Raw genomic sequence first — 26,484 nt, 5'->3', positions numbered from 1 at the left:
ACCAGCAGGTCTAATTTAGCAAACCAATTTTTTTCGGAACATAATGTCTCAAATCATGAATGCAGTGTCCGATTGCCGTGCAAGGCCTAAGAAGAAATGGCACCCTTTTCACATTAGCCTATTATAGCGCCACCAGGAGGCCATAATAACCTACCTGGCCTGGTGGAGACTTGTGCTCCGAGGAGCACTTTTTCTAGTTAATCCTGAATTCAGTTGTAAGTCATGGACATTTGAATTTTTTTTGTAATTCCAAAAATTTCTAGCGTTATTTTTTGCTTTCAAATCAATCAGTACCTTAAAACGCATTAAAAGGTGCGAAAAAGTTCACTATTTTGATTACCTGTCTCAAGTAAGTTTTACAGTTAGACTTTCATACTATTTCCAATAGCTTCCTTGAAAAAAGGAAAATGACGGTATGTTTTGGAAGATGGACTGTAATTGGCAAGAATACCATGAGTCGCAGTCACTGTAGTCAAACATGCCAGACCACCGGTATGGTCCTTTGAAGATTCTGTTGTGAACTTTTGGCCTTGTTTCAAAGAGTTAACCAACCGTACATCATTTTATTAATAGCCATAATTTTGGCATCACATTTTGGTGAATTATAAATTTTAACAAACCAACTCTTCCCCATGACTCAGGTTCCTACCTACCAGCAGGCTACCCATTCTCTCCATATGGAGGTAAAGTAGCTGGAAGTGAGGAGGGCAGCGATAAGTCCCGTGCCAGTCCCAATGTCACCAAATCTGCATCAGATTCCAAAGCCCTGGATATACTTCATCAGCATGCCAGCCAGTACAAGAGCAAGTCGCCTACGGTGGGCGACAAAACCTCCCATGATAGGGAGAGGGATAGAGAGAGGGAGCAGGAGAGAGGGTGTGGAGGAGACCGAGATCGGGAAAGGGAGCGAGAGAGAGAAAGGGAGAGAGATGTTGACCGGCCGCGCTCCTCCCCCTCCCAGCGCATCATGCCCTCACACCATCACATGGGATACCCCATGCTCTCAGGGCAATATGACCTGTCATACGCCACAGGTTAGTCTCACCCTAACAGCACATCCCTGGTTAGGAAATGGATCGACTGTACCAAAGTGTTGCTTATACTGTTGATAATGACTAAATTGCAAATTGGAGAATAAATAATTGCCAGTAGCATAGCGGCTTTCAATCAAGAAATACAATTATTACTGTCTAGCTGATTATTCCTTTTTGTAGATGCATTTGGCCCAATGCTAGAAATTCACGATTTATATTGCACAAATCAGATGCCCATGTACAGAATATTATTTGCAACCAACCACAGGTCTCTCTTCATCAGCTATTGTTGCCAGTCAGCAAGCAGCAGCCCCCTCCCTCTACCCACCAGCACGGAGGTGAGAACGGTAAGACCCCCACAGTTGGAGAGACGAGCAAAAGACTGACACTGAGAGATAGCACAAGCCTGCTGAGAGAGATGTTTGCACAGGCTACGTCAGCAACACTGGCAAGAGAGGCAAATGTAGAAAGCAGCCATAATGCTACACACAATCAATCTTGCTATTACCTCCAGTAAAAGATATTTAGATGTTTAAATATGAGTGTTGGCATGGGGAAGATATTGAATGTTAATATAAATCTTGTCCCCTTATGCCATGTTTATTTCATTTGAATTGAAGTGAATTCTTCGAGTTTTTCCTCTATGCTTGTTGATGTTGCAGTCTCAGAGACAGCGCCCTGTGAAATGGCTTAGCCAAACAAAGCTGTTACTGCACTACAGCAGTCTAACACAATATGCAGCGCAGCACTTAGCCCCTCAGCCATCCATCCCTAAGCAGGTCTTTTGAGGACAAGTGGATCACAGTGTTGATAATAGAGACACAGTCAGTGTGAGCCAGCCAAGAGGCAGAGTAGACACTACTGAACTCTAGTGGCAGCCCTGTTACTTTGCCCCTGAAAATCTTGATATTTAATGCTTCTGCATTTTGACTATGAATGGCAAGTGGGAATATAGAGCTTATAGTATGACATTTTGTGGTAATTACAATTGAATATACTATATATATATATATATATATATATATATATTTATGTATGTATATACATAGATACATACATATACAGAATATACCTACATACATACATGCATATATACAGTGCACGCACGCACGCACACACTGTATTATATAATGTGTCTCTTGCATAACTGTAGTACTTGTCTTGGTCCCACAGATAATTCAGGCTCAAGAGTTAGCTGTTAGCTGGAATGACGGCGTGCTAATTTACTAGCGTGTCGGTAAAAACAGGGTATGACACTGTAACAAAAAGAAAGTATGTCTCCACAGCAGAGGCTGTGAGTAAACATAAGTGTATTGCTGCCTTCCAGATTTCATTTTGGACATTGCAAATCCCATGGTACTGTACTGTTATATACAATCTGACCTAACCTCAGACCGTTCTGTCCAGTTACACACCACAGCAGGCTGTGCTGTGCCAGAGAAAAATACTTCTCTAATTTCTTGTTTACTAAAAGTGAGTGTGATGGTGGAACTTTGTCATGAAATCAACACAAATAAAATGTTTTGTTTACTTTTATATACCCTGTTGGACTAAATGTTTTAGAAACATGCTAGCAAAGTAGCACCTTCATCATTCCTGCTAACTCCTGAGCCTGAATTTAGGCGGCTCCAACTAAGTACTACAGGTATGCGAGAGACAAATGATATGCAGGTCTAAAATCACCCAACTTATCCTTTAAGATTGATAGGCGTTAAATACATATTTTTGACACCCATATTCTTTCCTTGTTGTCACAGGGAAACGTGACCAACACACCTCCACCCTGCAAAGATTCATGTGACTGGCTCACATGAGAAGACAAACTCCGGGGTGTTACCTATTAGACATCAGTTGAATGGTGTTTCTATGTTTTTGTTATTCTGCCCCAAGTCTGGTCTGGCAGATTGTTCCACCACCCCCTTGCAAATGACCCCAAATTCTCAAACCTTGGACTGTAAAATGACTGATACAACCCAGGTTCAAAGCCATTACTCTGCCAAAACATGCAGAGGGAACACCAAGCCGCTGATGATTTAGTCTTTGCACTGTCGACAAATGCAATGCAAAAAGAGACTGACGGACTGCCTGAACAGCTGTTTTTTTCTCCTGTTGTTTTGGGGGTTTCTTTGGACTGCGTTGTTTTGTTTTGTTTTGTCTTGCGCAGAAAGAAAGTGGCACAGGATTTGTTTATGGGGGGGTTGGGAGGCGGGGGCTGATGGGGAAAGGGGAGTCGAAACTAAATGACTGACAAAAAAGTGAATCATGTTGAAATGATTGAACTGTATGTCCTTGGCTAATTGTATGCCATGATACAACAGTATATCCTTAACTTGAGAAACGTCTTGGCTATATTTTATGAGGAGCTGGAATAAGGTGGTAGCTGCTTTCTTCAGAGACGCGAGAGCCTGAGAATGAAGTTTTCATTTACCATCATCGTTGACAATTCCCATCCTCAGCGAACCCTCTGTTCTTGTTTCAGGGATGATGTCATGTTTTGCGAAGGGACCGCGTACACCTCAATGGAGAATAAACACTATTCATGTTTTTGGTTTTCTTACATGTTTTTGTTTTCTTTCTTCATTACTTTTATTCAGTTCCATATCAATGTCAGCTTTCAATGTGTGTCCTACGTTGGTATCATTGCTACCTTCCCTTACACTGAAATGACCACATCTATCCTCACTCACTCTAACATACGCTCACTTAGCCAGCTGTTACTATGGTCACTGACCTGCGATTGGCTAGGGATTATTACACAGCTGTGTCATTGGTTGATACCAAGATTTTGATTGATTCTAAATTAGTCTGTGACCGGTCAGCATCCGGCTGTTCGGCTACTGCTGTTACAGAATAAATATGAAACCCTCACATATCCAACAGATAGAGAATGGAAAGAGGAATGTTTGAAGCAAAGGCTGAATGGATAAACTAGGCAGTCGATCACTCATGACTGGTACTTTTTACAAAGATCCCGTCTCCCCCAATCAGCCAAAAAAGCACTTTGTTGCCTGTCTTTTGTGGCCATTCACTGTGGTGGTTCAGTTCTGATCTAAGGTAGAGCTCTCTGATGGAATTAACAAAGTCTAGTCACCAAGTATAAAACGGCCTCACAAGAATCCAGTGACTGTTTCATGGACATACAGTAAATGGCCTCTTCTTAACTTTAAATTCCCTTTCATTTCTATTCAACCTCAGGGGTTTTAAGTGAAAATGTATCGACATCCACATGCCATTAATATGGACTTTTATAAGGCCTCTGTTTATGCGTGTTGAAAAAGCACAACAAGTAAAAGTAATGAGCTCTATGTGCTCTACTGTGTGTATTGGTCACGAACGATGTTTCATTGGTAGGTGATTGTTGGTGTTATTCCAAGCTATGGGCTGTTTCCAGCAGAAGTCCTGATTATTTCTGTAATGCATGGAAATGAGAGTGTTATCACAAGTATGTGTTGTTCAAATGACATGCTCTTTCAAATTTCAATTGATTTGATTGTTTTGTTTTAAATTTCCACATCGTCATTTATTGGTTAAGTAAGTGTTCAAGAAGTTAGTAAATCACCAGTTAGTGTCAAGTGTAATTATCGCTGAGGTCGGCTTTTATGTCAGGTAGCTGTTTGCTTGAACATTACTCATGTTTAGTAACAAACTCTTACATTTGGGGTTCAAGAGCTAACATGTGAGTTGTCCGTTGCTTATCCACACAGATCTCAAGATGTGGTATGTCCCTATGACCGGTTTGCATTTTTTTAAAGAAAGGTGGCCTGACATGAAAAAAGCTGAATGTGATGGTCTTTTATTTGTAACTAAACTGTAAGGTAATCTAGGCAGCTGTGATGTTGTCATTAAAGTCAGTGGGTTTTAGTACCAGCAGACTGCATACATTTAGTTTTATCAGACAGTGGTTGTGACAAGTGCATTTGTTTTCTCTGAGAGTAGTAATGTTATCTCAGTAGTAAGCGCAACCCAGTGGAAATCATATGTACTAAAAAAGTGTATGAAAAATCAGAAAAGTAATGTTTGCTATCAGATTATTAGAAAGTGCTTGGCTCTGTATTTTGCAGGACTGTGTTTGTTTCATGGTGAAGAATATATTTATTGGCCAGCAGTTGTCTCAATTGGTGCCTAGTTGAACATTCTCCTGTGAAAATGGAGAGACAATTGCTTGTTTGTCCTTCCTGACCCACCTGCTGTCACTCAAAACCCCAAAGTACCATTCACTCACTGGTACTTGAAAGGATGTTTACAATGTCTTCATTTCTTTCTATGTGAGAAATTCAGAACTCTTCCCCTTTTCCCCTTCGCTCCCCTCCCTTCAGGAGTTTGTGTAAAGTGTACATTACCATGGTTCTTTTTTATACAATACTCTGTAACTTGCCTTTGTAAATTTGGGCAGAAAAAAAATAAATCTTTTTATGAGACAATCTGTCATCTGAACTGTTCACTTGCTTCTGGTCTGTCAAATTAAGGAATGTCAAATCTTCCTAACCCCCCCCCCCCCCCTCTTTCTGTTTCTTACCTTCGAATAAAGCATATTCCTTTAATGATAATCCTAAAAGTATGATGCCTTGAACACAACTGAATGATTTGGGGATTTGTAAACTGCACTGTGGATTTGTTGCCACAGGAGGGCAGTATCCCCAAGGTGGTCAGTCAGCTTCAGTCTCAGCCATGTTAGTTCCTGGTACCAGCCAAATGGAGTTGAATTACTACCAGCTTGTCTGTGAAGGCAATACACAAGCACATCATCTTGATGTGATGCTCTTCATGTGCTTAAATTGTCAGATTATATAAAGCTTTCTTCAAAGCATATCTTTAACCGCAATTATGATGTGGAACCCCCCCACATCGAAGCGATTTGAGCACCCTGCAATTTGTCAGCGTTTCACTGTACAATGTGTCACCAAACCTATGTTCTTTAAACTCTCTTTGACCTTTTCTGTTGACTGCTTTGATATATTTACATCTGGCAGGCTGATTGCACATTTCCTTAATGCTTCTGAACTGAGATCCTCTGTATGCACTAATATACAGTAATGCAGTAGCAGAGGGTGATTATGCTGGGGATGATTTTGTTGAGTGTAAATGTGAAATCTGATTATCCTCTATGCTTTCAGCTCGAGAGAGGGGGGGAGGTTCCAGAGGGGTTGGCTAGAGGAGAAACGGATTCAAAGGGGGGGAGGAGGTGGAGGGATTTTGCCGAAGGCAGCAATGTGCTGAAACTACGGCTTTTCCAGAGGGCAGCTGGCTGGCATCAGGAGAGGACGTACTATATGGTGAAAAGACACCTTCAGACAGGCGCTTCTTTGCTCACTCCAGGATATCGACGGAGAAGAAAGGTTTACTTCTCTGTGTTCATGGGATGCACTATCTATGCAGCCAGCCCTGAGGCCCTGCCTGCCGACAAGGCCCCTGGCTGGGACAGATACTACCTGCTTCCCCATCACCATGGTAACTGTAGCCAGAGGATAGCAGCCAGCAGAGCGAGGTCAGTCAACAACACCAGTTTTGTGACACATTCAAACAAGTAACACTGGAAGGTAAAACTGCAGTGATGTACAGTAGTTCAGTACTTTCATGCCATCTACTGTACATACTTTAAACAAGATCACATTCAACTTGGCCGTGGCAAATCATGCAACTAATGGCTGTTCAACTTCGAGATTGATTGTGCTATCTGGTGATGCACATTCACATTTGCCATACAGTAAAATCCTAACTCAGGATTTTACTGAGAAAGCTGTTTAGGAACCATCTCTAATGTGCCTGGACTAAGATTATTCCTGTGTCATAGAGGCCTATCATTGTTAACATAATGCAGCCATAAGCATCAATAGACATACAGTGAAAACCACCTTCAACCACAGTCCAGGTCATGGCTTTGTGTCCCTGTCTTCTAACCTCCTTTGCACAAACACGTCACCATAATTCCTGACAAGTGGCTCCACTCTTTGGGGAGAGAGAGGGAGCGGTTGTTTGAATCTTTAATGTTTATATCAGTATGCATTCAGCGTCTGGAGAGGTACTGTGTATTCATGGAATGAGCCATACCTGCCCTCCAAGTTGACTTTAGTCTCAACAGCTTTGGTCCCATGATTAATAGGCATAGGGTGAGGCTCTGTGTGGGAGGGAGAGAGACTGACCTAGTCTACACAGTGAGGTCCAAATATCCCATTACAGAGAATGTGTCACCTTAAGGATAGTCTGTAAAAGACAGGTCTCTACAGAAAACAGCATTATATAAGGATTGATTATATGCAGTACCACTTGTAACTTATTCATTCATAGCGTAGCTAATTTGTATGTGGTTTTAATACCTCTGCAAAGCCTAGAGCAAGGCATGTTGCCAAGTGCCAACACTGGGCTATACCTGAACAGAGGCGGGTTGATTTTACACTGGGTAAACTCAACCAACCTAGAATAGGTTCAGGCACAGTTGGTATACTCGCAAGCCTAGGCCTGTCTCTTATCCCATGTCTTATGACATTGTATATCATTATTGTCTACTTTTTTACGGGGAAAAAAATGCTTTGTCAGTGTCGGATAGAAGTGGATTGCCAGTGCGAATTTACAGAACAATGTGAAGAAGCCCACAACCACAGCCCTGGGCTCAAGGCTTAGGAAAGTTTTTCCCTGCAGTAGTCAGTTGTCAAAATGTTAGAAAGGGGAATGTTTTTAACTATAAAGTCTCACAATAATATTTTCTTGCACGACTGGTTTCTAAAGTGGGATTAATTATGACTTTAGTTGGAGATGGTTTACAGTCTATGAATTTACCAGGTTCATGGACTGGATTTTCTGACATCACTTTTTATTGTCTCTGCCAGGCCGAATGGCATGGCCGGGACTGTTTTGCACCACGCTCGCGTGTGTGTGAACAGTCTCTAATCTCCGGTACTGTTGGCTTGATCGCAGCGAAACAGTGCTCACACTCCCTGGATGCCAGAGCAGAACCGCTTTCCCAAACTTTTCACAAGCGCCACCAGGAGGCAGATTTTTGCAAAACACATTTGTTGACAGTACTCCTACATATTTTGTCCAAACATTACGCAAATCGATACACAGTATCTTTATAGTCTATCAGATATTTCATATTCCATCCTGATTGGCTAAGATTGGCTTCCAAATTGTGTTCCGTTTTAAACAATCCCTCAAATCCTGAAATTTTGCACGCACATTCCGACTAGGCCGAAGAAGAAATGCCACTTGAAAATGTTCAAATCAGCCTCATGGTGGCGCTATAACAGGCAGATTCGTGTTTTTACCTATAACTGCACCGATCTGTGTAAAACTTTGTATGTGCACTCCCTAGACGCCAAGGAAAAACCTTTGCCCTGCATTTTTCACATCTGCCTTTATAGCGCCACCAGGAGGCTGACTTATGTAAAACACATATTACTCCTTCAGATTTTATCAAAATTTCACTAACATCGGTACACATCCGTCCGATTTTTTATATTCCATCCTGATTGGTGAATTCCGAACATTGCTGGCCCACAATAACCTACCTGATCTGGCGGAGACCTGTGCTCCGAGAAGCACTTTTTCTAGTTTTAACATCATTTTTATAATTGAATAATTAAGTCCAGACAAAAGGTAATGTTTAGGCATGAATTCTCTATACCAGGGGGGAGTTTGAGAGTATACAGGTATTGCAATTTAGACATTTATATGGCATTTGCGAGCAAGTGCGAGCTCAGAATAATAAGTTGTCAGAGCCTAAATGAGGACATGGTCAAAAAAGATAGGAACAAAAAATTACATGAAAATGACTCATCTTTCTTATGTATACTATACAGTATGCATGCCTTCTTTTGCACATTTGACTTGACACTGCTGCTAAATATAGAAATATACAGGATATTTTATGCCTCTGCTTGTGCACCTTTTGACACTGCTGCTATAGGATACGCTATTGTATCTACACATTGTAGCCTATCTGCACATTTCTGACATTACCTGACACACATCTCTGACACTATTACCGTGCTGTTGCAGTATATTAATGTTTGGACAGTTCTACGGAACAAGGCCCACCAACATTTCACTGCTTGTACTAAAAGTAAGTGACAAATAAAACCCTTGATTCTTGTGTGTCACGCAAGCGGAAACACGGTTAAAGTTTACTTTTTGTTCTACGTGTAGCCACACTGACGTGACCGTCCTTATCCATAGGAAAACATTGGAACCTATTAGCAACTAAATAAATGAAAATATTCTGACTTGAAGACTATTGTAGATTATAAAATACATTTTCTAATACATTATCTCCTACTGTACAGTATGTCGAACTATACAGTAGGATTCTGTAATATAAAACACTAAATTGATCATAAATGCACTACAACAAACCGTAAAATTGTGTCAGAGAATCCATCCAAATTGTATTGGCCTACTTTTGTTTTAGTGCCTAGTCCTAGGCCCACCCTCAAGTGATATACACAGTAATCTTACAATTATGTAGGTGCAGGTTCTAGCCTATAAGTGGCTAATCTTTTTTGAAGATCTGAAGTTGGATTGAGTATCTCTCATTCCAGTGTTATTTTCTGCTTTCATTGACTCTTGACAACTTGAATAAAACATACTCAGCTGGTATATTAGACCTATAGAGCAGGAGGTGCGTAGCCATACCCGGTTTAAATTAAATGGCCTACAGGCCTACTGTACATAATCTCTCTTTCATTGACCAGACAAACACTAGCTTGCTAGGTACTGTACTGTAGGCTATACCTCCAGGATTTCTAGAGTCCATTAGTTTGGTCATCACTAGGCCTACAGGCTTTGTAAGTGTCATGTGAAGTACTTTCAAACCACCGGGCATCAGGGAAGAAATGCTACAGTTTTTTGTCTTTATTGGACATAGACCCAGGTACTCCATTGTGCTGAGGAGGTGTTATTCACACAGTCTGGTCTGCAGATGCGGACCATGTCTAGTGTCTACTCAATCGGTGATTGTCTAAATTCGAAATACATTCTAATTTAGGATGTATTAACTATTCTGTGACTTTTGGAATGCAACTTGAACTAGATATCGACCGATATGATTTTTTTTCAGGGCAAATACCCATACCGATTATTAGTGATCAAGGAGACCGATAACCGAATAAACTGAACTGAAATTATAAATGAAAATTACCCAAAAGGTATTTTTCCTGTAAGAAATGGATAAAAGAGAAATAGTTGCTGGAGACTGCTGGCCTGGCGGTCCGTGCACCTCGGCTGCAATGCCTGCAATCCCGACGACCTTTGATGCGTGTCATCCCCGTCTCTCTCTCTCCCTATTTCCTGTTTATCTACTATACTATAAATAAAGGCAGAACTAGAAAAAGTGCACAGGTCTCCGCCAGGTCAGGTACGTTATTGTGGCCTCCTGGTTTTCACATTGGCCTATAATAGGCTAAATTAGACCTGCTGGTAAGCACTGGCAAGACGGTGTCGGCGGCATACCACCTCAACAACAGGGAAGCCAAAAGGGAAATGAATGTGTTTGTCGACAACAAGCGGCTAGAGTTCCAACAAGCCCCAAAATACCTCGGGGTACGTTTGGATAGAACACTGTCCTTCAATCAACATCTGGAAGACGTGAGGGCCAAGGTAACATCAAGGGTCTCACTCATTCGACGTCTCGCTGGTACGACCTGGGGAGCTTCCGTCAATACGCTAAGAATTTCCACCCAAGCCCTGGTCTTCTCTGTAGCTGAATACTGTGCCCCAGCCTGGTGTAGGAGTCCAAAAAAGGTAGTCACCGTAATCAACACCTCCCTCCGAATCATAACAGGCTGCCTGAAGCCCACTCCTGTGTCCTACCTGCCAGTCCTTGCAGGAATTGCTCCGGCCGGCCTCCGACGAGAGGCTGCAACCATTAAGCTAGCAAGGAAAGCCCAAATACATGACTGGCACATCCTGCACAACACTACTGTGGAAATAGAGCCTCCAAACAGACTCAAGTCCCGCCACCCTTACAACAAGGCGGCACAAGAGATGCTCCGCTCCATCCCGGAGGACTTGTCCACAAGTGCATGGATGGCGGCATCCTGGAAGCAGGAGTGGGAGTCTGCTGGACCCTCCCGTATCCACAGTTACATTTGGGACCTGGGAGGTGGTGCTGAAGGAGACGACCTGCCGCGCCGGCAATGGACCCTACTGAACCGCCTACGCACTGGAGTCGGCTGCTTCAAATCAGCTATGATGAAGTGGGGCTTGGCAGACAGTGCAGCATGCGAGTGTGGCGAGCCTGAGCAGTCTGCCGAACACATTATTAACACCTGCCCCCTGTATAGACCACCTTCAGAGACAAGGGCGTGGCTACACGATACTGAGTTGGACATTTGAGGATGATACACGAAAGAAGACCTGCTGGTGGCGCTATAACAGGCCAATGTGAAAAGGGTGGCATTTCTTCCTCGGCCTAGTGGGAATGTGCGTGTGAAATTTCACGGAAATCACAAGCTGCGTTCATGATTTGAGGTATTTTGTACAAAACGGACCAATCCTGCAAACTTTGGAAGCCAACCTTGAGCCAATGAGGATGGAATCTGGAAAATCGGACAGATCCGGGTTGATCACATGACTATAGAGATACTGTGTACTTTGATTTGCATGACGTTTGGATCAAATCTGTAGGAGTAATATAAAAAAATGGGCACAAATCGGCCTCCTGGTGGCGCTAAAGCAGGCCCATGTGAAGACATTTGGGGCAGAGGTTCTGAATTGGCATCCAGGGAGTGTGTGTGCACAGTTTCGCAGCGACCGGACCAACGGTGCCGGAGATTAGCTGGTAAAGGACAGACGGACACACGGACGGACTGACAGGGTGCAAAACATACTCTCTCGCCATGCCTTTCGGCCTGGCGGAGACAATAAAAAGGGTTTGCTGCGCCAGGGATGTGCATTCCTGTACATAAAAGAAGCCAATATCGTCCGCCGTTTTGTCCGTCAAAGCAGATACCGATAATTATAAAAATATGAATATCGCAGCCGATAATCGATGGTGGCCGATTATGAACAGCGCGGAATGAGTCAGCAGCAGCTTAAAACATTGAAATGCAACAACATACCCATGGTTTGCAGAAACGTATAATGGCAACGCTTTCCCTCAGCGATTAGACTGGGATCAAGTTGATTTGCAGGTTGCTGATTCGGTCTGTGTCTAGAGCGGATACGGAAATGGTGAGTGCATGCATGTGTGTGCAAAATACCAGATTTGGTAGGCGGGCTCCAGGCCCAAATAAACTCGTTAATTCAAAATGAAAACCAGGTACTGCTATAAGCCTGGTGGTGAAAGATTACTGGCGATTGGGTAGTTGTATTCACATTTGCATTTCTTGAAAAAAATGAGGCAATAAGAGATTGTTGGGACAACAGCAGAATGATAGACCTTTAAAGGCAGTCCCAGAAGCTATAAGCTTAATAACAAGATTACAGTTAATTGGATTAGTTAATTGGATTGGAGAATGCCTTGTGACTGCTCAGAATGTGTTTCTCCTGATATGAAGAAGGAGGACGAGAACTGAGAGGAGAAAGTAGAGAGGTATGAAGGCTAATGATTAACATTCATGTAAAGGACAATTAGCCATAGACTGTACATATTTAAGGAAATATCTGTAGTTACTAGTTACTATTGTGGCTATACATGCTGAGTCTTTAAAATACGTTTGTAAAGGTGTTGTCATGACATTCTTATTGGAGCAACGTGTACACTGCAAAGCAGAAGTTGTTGTGTATTAAGGTATTATTTGTTAACGGTGTGACCCATTGCACATCTCTGCTTGTTTTCATTTGAAACTTATACATTTTTTGTTCCTGGGCTCAGACTTACAAACAATGCAAGTTCAGTGTCAGTTTGTGTTCAAATAATGCTACAGAATTAAAAAAAAAAAGGTAATTGGATGTGAGCGGTATATATTTCCGGTGTGTAGATTAAGTATTGATTTGTTGTATTTTCAGATTTATATTTTATTTAAATTTTGTATCTTATTTTTTGTTATTGTACTAGGAAACATTCAGAAAGTATGGCTTAAGTGCAGGTACATACTAATTCTCATTTATATGAAACATACTGCTATCCTCAAAAAATACATTTCTCTAATGGTCTAATTTAGTATTGATTTGAGTACATTCAGCCAAGCCCTCTGTTTTATAAGGCTTTCACACTTAAATGTCACGTAAAATACTGTAATTGCAGATTTATCTGATTACTCTAAATAATTGTCATATCCTTAATAACATTAACAAGGACACAGTTGCTGCTGAAAATGTAAGAAAGGGGAATGTTGTTAACTATAAAGTCCCACAATAATATTTTCTTGCCCCACTGATTTCTAAAGGTTTCTTTAGTTGGAGATGGTTTACAGTCTGTGAATGTATCATTCATGGACTGCGTGATTACTTTTTATATAAGATCATTTCTTAAGTCCGGTCAAAAGTTAATGTTTAGGCATAAATTCTCTATACCAAGGGGGAGTTTGAGCGGTATAGAGGTAGTGGTGAGCACATTTACAATTTAGGCATATATACGCTCTTATCCAGAGTGACTTACAAGTGCGAGCTCAGAATAATCAGAGTAAGCATGAACTCTAGTTAATAAGCAAGGTAAATAATCACATAAATAGAGTGCAGAGAGAACAGTGTAGTCCCTCAAACAAACTACGATACCAGGTAATCAAAGACCCTAGCATCCTTCTACAACATGCTATCTAAATCACATTCTTAACATTTGCGGTCGAGAAAAACAAAGCTAAGAAACGAAAAACATTAGAATAAGTTAGATACAGTATTTCTGCATAGTTGCTTTATCTTGGTCAATTGCTATAGCATCAAGCAAAAGAAAAGATGTCAAGAAGAGGTACAGGGACCGTGAAATGCTAGGGGGTGAGGTGGAGTCTGAAGAGGTGAGTCTTCAGATTACGGCGGAAAATTGGGAGTGAGTTTGCAGTTCTGGATGGAGAGTTTATTCCACAGTTTGGGAACCAGGAGGGAGTCACCTTGAATCTAATTGGCAGAATATTTTTTTTTAATGACCGTGGCTATTCAGGGACTGGAGCCAGGCTAAGCATGAAGTGCTTCTGTGACTGCAAGCAGTGCAGTTTGCACTGGGTTGGTTTGAATCCTGACTGGTTATCCAAGTTATTCTGTGAGAGATGGAGAGAAAGCTGGTTAGAGAACAACACGTTGTTGTGTGTTGGAAAGAAAGGAAAAGCTTGACTGGCTTACTTGAAGGCAGTTGGAACGCAGCCTGAGGTTATGGATGTGTTGATGGTGGAGGCCTATGTGAGCAAAAGTTCTGTCACAATTCTGTCACAATCGCTAGCCACTTTCTGGTCGATAACTATAATATTGTGATATACATGAACATTTTTCATAAAAATAGTTTGCATCATCGTCAACCCTAACACATGAGAGGTAATATTGCACATAATATTACAGTATACAATTTAAAATATGAATGAATACAATATTACAAGTACAACTTTAATTATGCATCTATCAATTTGGTAAGTACTGTATGCATTACTGGTGAGTGATTTCTTTTCATAAATCAGTGCTATTGAACACCCTTTACGTCTGTGTGTTGGTTAAAAAATATTAAACCAATGAAAAGTATTAAAAAGTGCTTCTGACAAAACCAGCTCCAACTCCATTGGATCCTCAAACTGTCTGCTAAACCAGCTAACTCCACCAAAGGGGGGTGGAGTTAGCTGGTTTTGCTAACTTCAGGCTCCACACTCTTTTGACCTCCAACCTCAATGTGAGCTTGGAGGTCCATTCAGCTGTTCTTATTAATGATGAACAAAACCTCCTAACTCCACTTTTTGTTTTTTTATTTCCTAAAAAAAATAACATTTTGGAGTTAGCTGGTTTCTGCCCGACAGCAGAGATATACTAATTCTGGCTTTTGATAGCCATTATGGCAAAATCCATATCATGGCACTACTGCATAGCCTACTGATATTCATATTAATACAGGTATACCACCCATCCGTATGTACAGTTAAAACACTTGAGCAACACCACCTCAGAGGCGCAGGTTCACTTCCCATCAGCAGTGCCTCCAACTTGGCTGGGCATTCCAACAAACACAGTTGGCAGTGTTCACAGTTGGGAAGTCGACAGGGGATAGTGTGAAACTCCACACGCGTTACGCTCACTCCTCGCTGTCAGGAGTAATGAAGTGACTGCCGATTCCATGCGTATTGGAGGAGGCACTTGGTTTTCTACACCCTCCCAAGGTCAACAAGGAGGGTTGACAGCAACTGCAGTAAAGCCAGGGAAGTGGCACTGACTAAACTGGGAAGAACATAGAAAAATAAACAGCTGTTAAAAAAAAAGAAGAAGGGGGGAAAAAAGGAAAAGGTCATTTATATCAACATTTTATCCTTTTTCTCTAAGTATTGTTCTTTGGGACTTTTCCCATTACATTATTGTATCAGTGCAAAAGGGTTACACTGCCCATAGACACAGATTCAGAATCAGTGCGCACTTCTGAATACCATCAAATCGCTAGGGGAAATCAAGGAATTTATTTTAAAAGGAAGAGTCGCCGACGTAATTTTCTCTATCCTGCAATTCCAACTGGCAGATTCGTCGCACTGGGTGGCAGACTCACACCGGAAGTCGGTGAGATAACATTGGCGTCTATGAGAGCCGGTTGGACAGCTTATGAACAAACACCATTTCTCACACAACGATTGAGACCTTTATAAAATAATAGGCTCAGGAAAATAAAAGAAGACATATCATACATTGTTTTCTGCTGTGTTTCTTTTTGATGTGTACACTGTATAATTTCATAGTCAAAGTATCGCGAGACTGTCCACCATTTCCTGTCTGGCCGCCAAATCTTGCGATACCTACGAGACATTAACGATACCTGCCGCTGTTTAGATGCATCAATAAAATAATGTGATTTGCACATCGAAAAGCAAGTGATTAGAAAACAACCTGTGATTTGTCTTATTTTATATTCCTGAACCGATCATATGACAAAGGTCGCAATCGTTCAGAATTAATGTTCTTTCATGAGCTGGTTCAGCTGGCTCCATCCACTGCAATGTATTTCATCAAACTTCCGTTGCGAGGTTTGCCACTCATGGGTGGCAAACTAGAGGGCGGACTGCACGACTCTTCCTTTCAAAACCTTCCTTGGGGGAAATACAGACAAACCCCATCTTGACCAATTACACAAGTCCCTCAGCTCTCTCCTCTCCTTTTTAATCACAGATCATCACTCAACTGTATGCACCTGCTAGAAACCTGCTGTTTGATCAGATTAGTGGCTCAGATGTGCTCCATCTTTCCAATTAGATGTAATATGTTGGAAACTTGCATGTGGAAACCTATTTCCATTTACACCTATAATTAAACTGAGCCAGTGGTACAGTAAGTAGCCTTGGGAACCAACGGATCATGAGCCATGGGGCCCATACTGTAGGTGGTAACTACCGTATACACAGTATACCCACTTTCCAAGAGGAAAATATGGCCAGGTGCTGGTGTTTGTTGAAAATGTTTATGAATGTTGAGAATGTTTCTCAATATACACAAAACCATAGAGTTCATGCAGATGTTCACATAGTGTATAGTGCATAGTGTCAGCCATAGACTGGAGAGATATAATCTTTTGTAGGCCTTCAATTGATGAGAAACGCAGACCTTATTTACACAAGCAACAACAACAAAAATATGACTTCTCTTTTCAAATTTCTTTTAACTTTTCCTGTTTTATGTAAGAAAGCAGAACCAGACCGCTTATTTGTACCATATAAAATGTTTTTTTTAATTACATTTAGCTATATTCATTGTTGAGGCTAGAGGAGGGGGGAAAGTGTGTACACAGCAAAACAAGATTCTTACTGTGTATACATTAAGGCCCCGTGGGAGAGGAACAAGCTGTTGTCCCATGCTGTGTGTTTGTGTATTCAGGGCCAGGAACATGACGGAGCCACAGCAGGAACAGAGTGAAGAGGCAGGTCTGCTCTCAGCACAGGACCTCGAGTCCCCCAAGGACGACGACACACACGGCCATTTCAGGCAAGTCATATGCACACTCAACAAATAAAAGTGCACTCACAGAAACACACAAACTTACACTCGCACACTGCTACATTTCGTATGGGTCCCTCTTTTTCCTGATTTATACTAAATGTACTACTATATATACTCCGTCAAATAATCTGATTTACAAGGTAACAATGCAGCATGTTGTTGGTTTGTAGATCAGTTATTTTTGGCAAGTGATGCCGTTGTGTGGTGGAGTATAAATTAACCATTTTCAACCAGTAGTGTGTTCTACAAATACATGTTACGTATACACTATAACCACAGTGGACAATACATATGGGACACTGTGGTTACACTATAACCACAGTTGGCCTTCATCCTGACCCTTGATGAAGGCCAACTGTGGCCGAAACATTGTACCATGTAATATTTTCTGTGTTTTAAAGTAAACTAAACACTTAGGAGCAATGCTGTTGTGTGGACATTTATTCTTTTGAACTGTCACTTCGTCGACGAACTGAATGTGCACAACCCCTGTTCTGAACAACTTACTTTACAGATAGATTTGAGATATTTTTGCTAAATGTTTGCCTATTATGACATGGGTTCATGTAGTTATTGTAAGTCGATAAGCGTGCCTTTCTCTGTGTCTCTGTATTGTACATATTGTCATGACAATCTATCCACCTGAGAGCTCCACAGTCACTTGATTCCTTCAAGAGAGGACTAAAGACTTACCTTTTTAGAAAAGCTTTTCCTTAGCTGGTTTTACCTCTAGGCTTTATGCCACATGTTTTAATAGTTTTACTCTAGTCTCCTAATTGTTGTTTTCTTTTATTGGTGTGATGTCTTTGTTTTTTTTTTGCAATTGCCTTCTGTAGCACTTTGAGATTTCTTGTAAATGTAAAGTGCGTTATAAATAAAATCCATTATTATTATTATTATGACATAGAGAACCTTAGGAGGGTTATTTAAACCAAATTTCTTGTCAGCTTTTATTCCAGCTGTATTTGCTGGCAAACGATAGTCACACTTTACACACACAATGCCCCGGTTCACTAAGCAATTTACAACCATATTTTGATCTTACTGGCATATAAGACAATTTTCTTCATGCAAAATATTGTCTTAAATGCCGGTAAGATCAAAATCTTAGTGAATCGGAATGGGAGCAAACTATATGACATACTATATTTATGTTCCAAAATATTCTTCCTTTTCTCCACTATACTGGATGGTATTTTATGGAATGGATATTAATATCTTCAATAAGAGTTTGTACATTTTGTGTTGTGTTGTGTTGTGTTGTGTTGTGTTGTGTTGTGTTGTGTTGTGTTGTGTTGTGCGTGTGTGGGTGTTATGTAAGAGGGGATTCCAGGCAGGGGCATTCTTTTCTGGGATGGGATTTAGCAGTGATCTCTTATGTACTGTAGGTTGTGTCAGTGAATGCGGAAGGTCTTAACTGCTTTATGTGTGTACCGGGCTTGAACATGTGATATATAGCACTTATTTAGAGGGGAATACATTTAACCCAAAGGTATAAGAGTTTATAGTTCATAAGCATCCATTCGCAAGGTCATAGCTCCCTCTGGTGTTATGCCCATGGGCTTCTCTCACTCTGGAGAAGTAGTTTGACAGGTACATGGGCACTGTTCCTCCAGACCCATTGCAAGTTGCTGTACTCTGTCTTTCACGTTGAGCCACCCCAGGCTAGCAAAGTGAGCTTGGGTTAGATGAGTCCTGGGTTGGATGTTGTGTAGCAGTCTTACGTATGTATTGTTATGTTAGCGCAGTTCTGCGCAACATATCCCACCAACTTTTCGTTGCTTGTTGCTTAAGTAGGTAGCAAATAAATCCCTTCTTGATTTTTTATTCTTGACAATGTCTTCTTTCTTCACTCCTACAAAATGTGCTTCTCTTCAGAAGGGTTCTCTTCAGCACAACTTGCTCTGACCGTCACAGCATTGCTATTCTCTATGGAAATGTCTCTTCTATGAATTTATTTATATCGTTTAACACTGAGTGAGTGCTGACGCACCCAAACACATCTATATTCCCCGAAGCAATATTATAACTTCTACATTTGGCAACACCACCTTGAATAGCATAAATGCTTCCAACTGCATGCTTACTTTTTTATTAAAAGACATACAATTTAACAAGGAACGCCAACATGTGTTTTACATTATGCTTATAAATCAACAGGCTTCATAAAAAATAGGCCAAAAACCTTTTGGCTGTACTCAATATTATAATCATGATTCCCTTATTCTTTGAGTATTTCGGGGCGTGGCCGAATCCGCCATTCCTTCGCCGGATGAAACAACACAGCTTTCACCATTGGAATTGCATTGCAACGTACACGTTGTTACATTTCATGGGTTTATTTCGTCATAGTGCAACATATGGTGAAGTTTTGTAGTGCAGGTAATTGCATCAACCACCGATCCTGTGAGAAATGAAAACGGGACTACCAAATATTCGAAACTTTCCACGATTCTGCCAATAATCATTTTCTTTGAGACACACATCCGGGTTTTTGCCGGGTCAAACAGAGAATCACGTGACGTTGATCCCCTTCCCCTATTCGCTCATACTATGACATGACGTATGTGTAAGCAGAACAAGAATCCCTCTCGTCTTTCGTCCACCACCTTGAGACGAAACCCCTTTGACCTATCACCCAGTATCAGTGCTCTTCCTCTTTCTTCAACTAAATTATTGACTGAGTGTCCACTGCCAGCTGCCTGTGGTAGGTGTTCACTTTCTAATTTAGGATTCCGTTTAGGATTCTGCTAGCTTGTAATTAGCTTCACTTCTCAGCCTCACAACCAATTACATTACACACCAGGAGCATTTCATTTCTCATAGGTACAAGCTAGCCATCATTAGTAAAGTGAGAGTAATCAGGAACATGTTTTGCTGTTGTTTCTCTTTTTGTATAATGTATAATGGAGGTCAAAGGGGCTCTGATCAGACTGAAATACAGTATTGCTCAAATTTGGAATCATACTGTAGAAACAGGCTGTCCACATGAAGATAGAGATCCACATTGGAGCCATAACGTTCCCATGTGGATCCAAGATCCACATGATTTGATTTTTAAGAGATGCTTTATTTAGACACATAATGACAGAGCTGACTTACCCAGAATGAGGCAGTGCTGATTAAAAACTAGATGCCATACAGCAGGGAGATAAAAAAGAGAGAGACACTAGAAAAAGTGCTCCTCGGAGCACAGGTCTCCGCCAGGTCAGGTAAGTTATTGTGGGCCAGCATTGTTCGGAATTCGCCAATCAGGATGGAATATGGCAAATCGGACGGAACCATCTTGATCACTTGACTATAGAGATAATGTGTATTGTGTACCGATTTGCATGATGTTTGGACAAAATTTGAATGAGTAATATAAAAAAGAAAAGTGTTGCAAAAATCGTCCTCCTGGTGGCGCTATAATAGGGCAATGTTGGCATTTTTTTCCCCAACGTAGTGCAAATGTGCGTGCAAAGTTTCACCGCAATCGGGCGCTGCGTTCATGATTTGTGGTATTTTGTTCAAAACGGGCCACTCCTGCAAACTTTAGATGTCAATCTTAGCCAATCAGGATGTAAAAAATCAGGATATGAAAAATCAAACAGATCCGTCTTAATCACATGACTATAGAGATCATGTGTACCGATTTGCGTGAAATTTCGATAACATCATTAAAGGCTTAATATTAAAAAAAATGTTATACATAAGTCGGCCTCCTGATGGCGCTATATATATATTTGTGGGATTTTTGGACAAAATCTGTAGGAGTACTGTCAAAAAATGTGTTTTGCACAAATCGGCCTCCTGGTGGCGCTATAAAAGGCCCATGTGTTTGGGGCAGAGGTTCTGGATTGGCATCCAGGGAGTGTGTGTGCACAGTTTCGCTGCGATCAAGCCAACGGTGCCGGAGATTAGCTGTACACAGACAGAATGACGGACACACACACACGGACAGACGGACGGACAGGGGGCAAAACATACTCTCTCGCCATGCCTCATCGGTGGCGGAGACAATAAAAACAGAGATCTGAAGACAACAGAGTTAGTCGCTGTGTCCACCTGAGAGTGTAGAGCCACATCTGGGGCCTATTTATAGACAACATCTAACAAACAACCAGTATGTACAAGGACATTTTAATCCATGAACTCAAAATAAATGTGCTTTCTTTTTTTAACCTTGCTTTGCTGAGCTAGGCATGATGATGATGTTCAGAAATACAGTTTGTGCTTAATTTTGAGGGGATGTGCTATCATTCAGTAGCTAACTATTAATACTAGATGCAAGAAAACACCATTTATTTGCTTATACAGTAGATGCTATCATTAAAGAGCAGCAATTACACATGCTGTGTGAATATAGCTTTTCTAAAATCTTTGCACTTGATGCTCTTAAGTGATAGCCATTAGTGTCATTGTGCTGAACTAGTAGTATACAGTACTGTCACAGCTGTGCTGCTCAGCTGTAAACAACAGACATCTTTCTCACATGAACCCAGCAAGACATCACAGCATCTGTCACCCCTCAACTCTGACTCTTCACCCTGCTCTTGCTCAAGCTGAATTGCTTAAGAACCAATTTAGCCTTGTAAACTCAAACTCTTTACAGTATGTCTTTGCTCTGTCTTTCCCCTCTCTCGCTCTCTCTCTCTCTCTCTTTCTCTCTCTCTCTCTCTCTCTCTCTCTCTCTCTCTCTCTCTCTCTCTCATACACACACACACACACACACACACACACACACACACACACACACACACACACACACACACACACACACACACACACACACACACACACACACACACACACACACACACACACACACACACACACACACACACACACACACACACACACACACACACCTTGTCTGCATTTTTTGTTATAGACAGGTACACTCACCTGTTGCCTTTGGCCTGATGGCTATTTGATCAATTGGTTGTAATATTTTGAAAGGTAGTACTTTGAAATGGCTTCATGTTGGATTTCTGATTGGTGTGTCTGCAAAACACAGCGTGTAGTGTTTTGCAAAAAGTGTGAGGGTGAGAATGTGCTTATAGTGGCGCAGATGTGGGCTGAGGTTTTGCTCCTTGAGTGTTAAGCTTCACTAACTGTGTCTTACCTTAAATGTTAGTGTTTAAAGTATTGAAAGAAACTGTACGTTCAATTCATCATTTTCATTGACTTCAAAGTCATTGTTTTATTTGATGGCCTTGCTGCCGTGGCATTTGGCCTTTGTGCCTTCAAAAAATAGATAACACCAAAGGCCATGGGGCGTTGCCCCTAAAATGAAGAAATTCCAGGCCTGGGTATCAGAACTAAATTAACAGTCAGAATTTTGTTGTGTACACACTACACAGCTGTAACATTATGTGTTCATGAAAGATATGTTGGTCACCTGTGTTTCAGTATTTGAAGGGTCGTTTGACATTGACTCAGAATGTAATTTGCCACAGTGCCCTGGTGACTAACCATGAGGCTCATGACTGTGCGTATTCCAGGAATCTTTTTTAATTTAATTTATTTTTTATTTAACAGTTTCATACACAAAATATTTGTATGGATAAATGACTTTTTAATATAAATATATATATATAGAACATCATATTGACAATAATTCTTAGCATGCCTTCACTTTAATGACAGGTTTCACCTGATTGATGACCTGACCTATGAAGATGTGAAAAAATGCTACAGAGGCACGGTAAGTCCCTCCATGGTTTGTAATCATCACTCTGTTGAGAGTGATGATTTCAAACAAAACAAAACTAATTGTATGTAGAATTGACAACATGTGTCAGAACGTATTAATATTCATTATATTCTGTTTGAAAATGCTAGTAAACACCACTGCCGTTCTACAGCCAGGAACAAATGTTCTGCCATTACGAATTATGAAGATCCTCTCATTAAAACTGGGAGTACTGTATCTCTCGACTATTGGACAAGGGTATTAAGATGACGAAGACGAGTGAGTTGAGAAGAGAAGAGACTAATCCCCTATCAAACTAAATTATTCTCACAAGTAAGAAACTGAAGGGTCTGTTGTGATCCTGGTCCACATCCTACAGATGAAGGTCTCAGCCTCAAAATGTGCCACACATCATCAACTACAGTCTATTTGCAGACTATTTGCCCTTGCTATAAAGACCTAATATCACAATGCACCTCCTTAAATGCTATGTGGACAATTGCACAATCATCTCAAGAGATTAACCATTTACTCAGAGAGCCTCGCCTCTCTCTCTCGCAGCTCCATCAGGCCTTTTGGATCACTGTAACCTAATGTAGCCTGGCGTTATGACCATACAGCGTTCCTGTGGATTGATGCTGTGTGAGAGCCATTAGCAGAAGAATAATGTTTGGAGACATGTTGAAAGGATCTTTAAGACACGTGGCAGTGAACTGTGAATGACTGAGAAAGACACGACTGGAATCATGAGTGAAATTCAGCTGGCAGAGATCAGGCTTGGGCAGTATTTTTTCATACATCGTACCTTCCTGACATTTCCCCGGGTATATGGTATATGACAGTGTTTGTATATTTAAAAAATGTATATATAGATAATAATAACTAGAAAATGTGCTCCTCAGAGCACAGGTCTCCACCAGGCCAGATAGTAGAAGTCAATCTTCACCAATCAGGATGAAATCTGAAAAATCGGACAGGTCTGTCTTGATGACATGACTATAATGTGTACAGAGTTGCGTGATGTTTGGACAAAATCTGTAGGAGTAATAACAAAAAATGTCATTTGAGACATTTTGTTCAAAACGGACCACTCCTGCAAACTTCGGAAGTTGTTTTTCTTTTGTTGTTTTCTCCTCCCCCCATGTAAAGCGAATCGAGATGGTTCATCTCAAGGGGTTATTCCCAATAAAGGATTTCAACACATCTTAGCCAATCAGGATGGAATATGAGAAATCTGATCACATGGCTATAGAGATAATGTGTACCGATTTGCGTGATGTTTGGAGTGGACTAAATCTGTAGGAGTAATATCAAAAAATGTGTTTTGTAAAGATTGGCCTCCTGGTGGCGCTATAACAGGCTGATGTGAAAAAATTGGGCCAGAGGTTCTGCTCTGGCTTCCAGGGAGTGTGTGTGCACAGTTTCACGTTGATCTGTGCCGGAGATTAGCTGTACATAGGCGGATGGACGCGCACTCGGACGGGCACACACACGGACGGACATTCACACAAACGGACAGACAGGGGTGAAAACATAGTCTCGGCCACGCCTTCGGCCTGGCGGAGGCAATAATAATAATAATATTACTTAAAAGCTGAACTTAGAATATAGCATTCAGACATTGTTTAGCATACAATTCGGTCTGTCTTGATTGCAATTAAAGTCTAGCTGGCTTTAAATAGGCTACTTATGGTCCATAAAATAATGAATCAATAGGAAATAAGTGCCCTTCTTCCATAGATTCAGCATACCTTACTCGAGGCCCTGATGGCACTTGTTGTCACAGCGGATCCCAACGTATCAGTGGACTGAACAGAGATGATGTGTGGGTGTGGGTAGTGCTGGCAGGCTGGCACTTGGATAAAATCGTGTGGCTAATAAACTGCATTTGTAGTTGGAAAAAGTCATCTCAACATTAAGTTATATGTGACGATATCATTTCATGCATATTTGACAGTAATGAAAATCTTCTAAATTTCTAAATCCCTGGTATACCGTAATACCACGATACTGCCCAAGCCTACAGACATGGGATGATGATGGCATGGAAGAGACATCCCATATGTACAAGGAGAATGTCTGATACTTGGACAGAAAGTAAAGATAAGTAAGAGGGAGTAGTATAGGTGTAATAGACTTGTTGAGGCTTTTGAAATAGTCTGTAACTGAAGTGCATTTGTCAGCCTAGTAATGAGGAGGGCACGTGTGAGAGAGAGAAAGAGAGCGAGAGAGAGAGAGCAGTTGAATACGATATAGCTTGGGTAGCATCTGTGCATGTGAGAGAGTGACAGAGAGGAGTGTGTGGTTGAACCTTTTAGTCACTCCAAGAAATAGGTTAATGGCATTGGCTGTAAACTGATGTGCTGAGTAGCTACGTAGTTTTGTGTGTGTGTGTGTGTGTGTGTGTGTGTGTGTGTGTGGGTAGGCTAGATGTAGGTGCTTGGAGGCAGTCCTCCAGCTCAAAAGCGTATCCTCCAGCACTGACCGGCCCGAGGGGGAACAGTGTGTGTCTTGCAGCGGAGTGCTCCAGGCCTTGGATGTGCGTGAGTGTGTGTGTGTATACGGTGCCAACATGCTGAGCCTGGTGCAGAGTTCCCGTCCTCTGAAGGAGAGGGTGGTGTCTGCGGCATTCGGAGCAGCAGGTGGTGGAGGTGGTGGTGGCACTGTGCAGGCGGCCCCAGCCAAGGAGCTGCTCATGACTCTGCCCTGTCCCTCTGCACAGACTGTCAGCAAATACAACTCCCAATACCACAAACTCTTCCAGTGCGTGCCCAAGGACGAGATTCTCATGAAAGGTACTTTTTCTTTGTCATTTCCCTTCTCGTGAAAACTGCCTGTAGATGTGATTACTTCTTTTATTTTTGCTTCTTTTATTAACCTGGTCTGTTCACTTGTAGTCAGGTGTGTCTTTTTCTGCTGCCAGAGATGATTTGATTTTAGAGATTTGATTTGTTATCACTTTTTTATTCTCTGCATGTTTGCATGCTAGTTACTTTTGTAACAAATACATAGTGTTATTGTTGTTTAGATTCACTTTTTTTTATTGATTTAGAACAATTTTCCTAAATGTTGTATGTCCATAGGTCTAGCAGCTTTGGATCCTCGTTCTGATGTTTTACAATTATTTGAATTCAGTAACAGTAAAACAGTCAGATCCCACTCCCTCCCGCAGTTGATATGGGACTTCCTTCCCATTCCAAAGTCAGTATTTCTATTAGTGGTGAGCTATAAAACTGCTAGTGATTTCTTTTTTTGCCTCTTTACCTAATTCAGAGCTGTATCACCTGAGGATCCCACTGTAATTAGACTGTAATCGTAGGTTTCTTTTCTCCTCAGTTTATTCCTGTGCTCTTCTCAGAGACATACTTCTACAAGGCAGGCTCTATATTTCCAGAAACTGGCTGTGTTTCTATGCCAACATATTTGGCAAGGACATCAAGGTAAGGTTCATAGACTCTGATTGACACACTGCACGCTGCTGGAAGACCCACAAAAGTTGACAAGCGAATTGACAGTTGACTGACAGTCATTTAGACAGCCTTAGGGCCAGGCTTTCAAGGCCAGCTGTTTCCATATCTTCCCACAGCAAGTCATACTTTGAACACATCAAGGAATCATGTACCATGAAGAGATGGCTTGACCTTTTCTTTTTTATTAGATTTTTTGGATGCACTATTCCTTTATCTCTTGAGCATCCCCTGCAATAAGCTGTTTAGAGAGTGAATTCCTGGC

At 41.3% G+C, this 26,484-nt stretch overlaps 2 protein-coding genes across 4 annotated transcripts in view; both read left to right on the top strand.

Moving 5' to 3' along the window:
- znf609b (zinc finger protein 609b) overlaps window positions 1–3,224 on the top strand; it is a 98,338-nt gene extending 95,114 nt beyond the window's left edge. For 2 of the 3 annotated variants that reach the window (XM_084059335.1, XM_084059336.1), the window contains exons 7-9: window positions 642–1,034; window positions 1,303–1,381; window positions 2,792–3,224. In XM_084059335.1, coding sequence (XP_083915461.1) covers window positions 642–1,034; window positions 1,303–1,376 — 467 coding nt within the window. In that variant the 3' untranslated portion in view covers window positions 1,377–1,381; window positions 2,792–3,224. The remainder of the gene's footprint in view (window positions 1–641; window positions 1,035–1,302; window positions 1,382–2,791) is intronic. The other variant, XM_084059337.1, reaches the window with a different exon arrangement.
- Window positions 3,225–6,388: 3,164 nt separating this feature from the next.
- LOC311046832 (GRAM domain-containing protein 2A-like) overlaps window positions 6,389–26,484 on the top strand; it is a gene marked incomplete at both ends in the record, with an annotated part of 30,217 nt that continues 10,121 nt past the window's right edge. The window contains 5 exons of the mRNA XM_084059402.1: window positions 6,389–6,519; window positions 16,953–17,060; window positions 22,707–22,764; window positions 25,475–25,547; window positions 26,089–26,192. Of these exons, the coding sequence (XP_083915528.1) occupies window positions 6,389–6,519; window positions 16,953–17,060; window positions 22,707–22,764; window positions 25,475–25,547; window positions 26,089–26,192 (474 nt within the window). The remainder of the gene's footprint in view (window positions 6,520–16,952; window positions 17,061–22,706; window positions 22,765–25,474; window positions 25,548–26,088; window positions 26,193–26,484) is intronic.

This window comes from Gymnoscopelus microlampas, assembly GCF_963454915.1.
Source record: "Gymnoscopelus microlampas genome assembly, chromosome: 1".
Classification (NCBI taxonomy): Eukaryota; Metazoa; Chordata; class Actinopteri; order Myctophiformes; family Myctophidae; genus Gymnoscopelus; species Gymnoscopelus microlampas.
The sequence above is the reverse complement of the archived record's forward strand: the minus strand, read 5'-3'. Positions and strand labels throughout refer to the sequence as shown.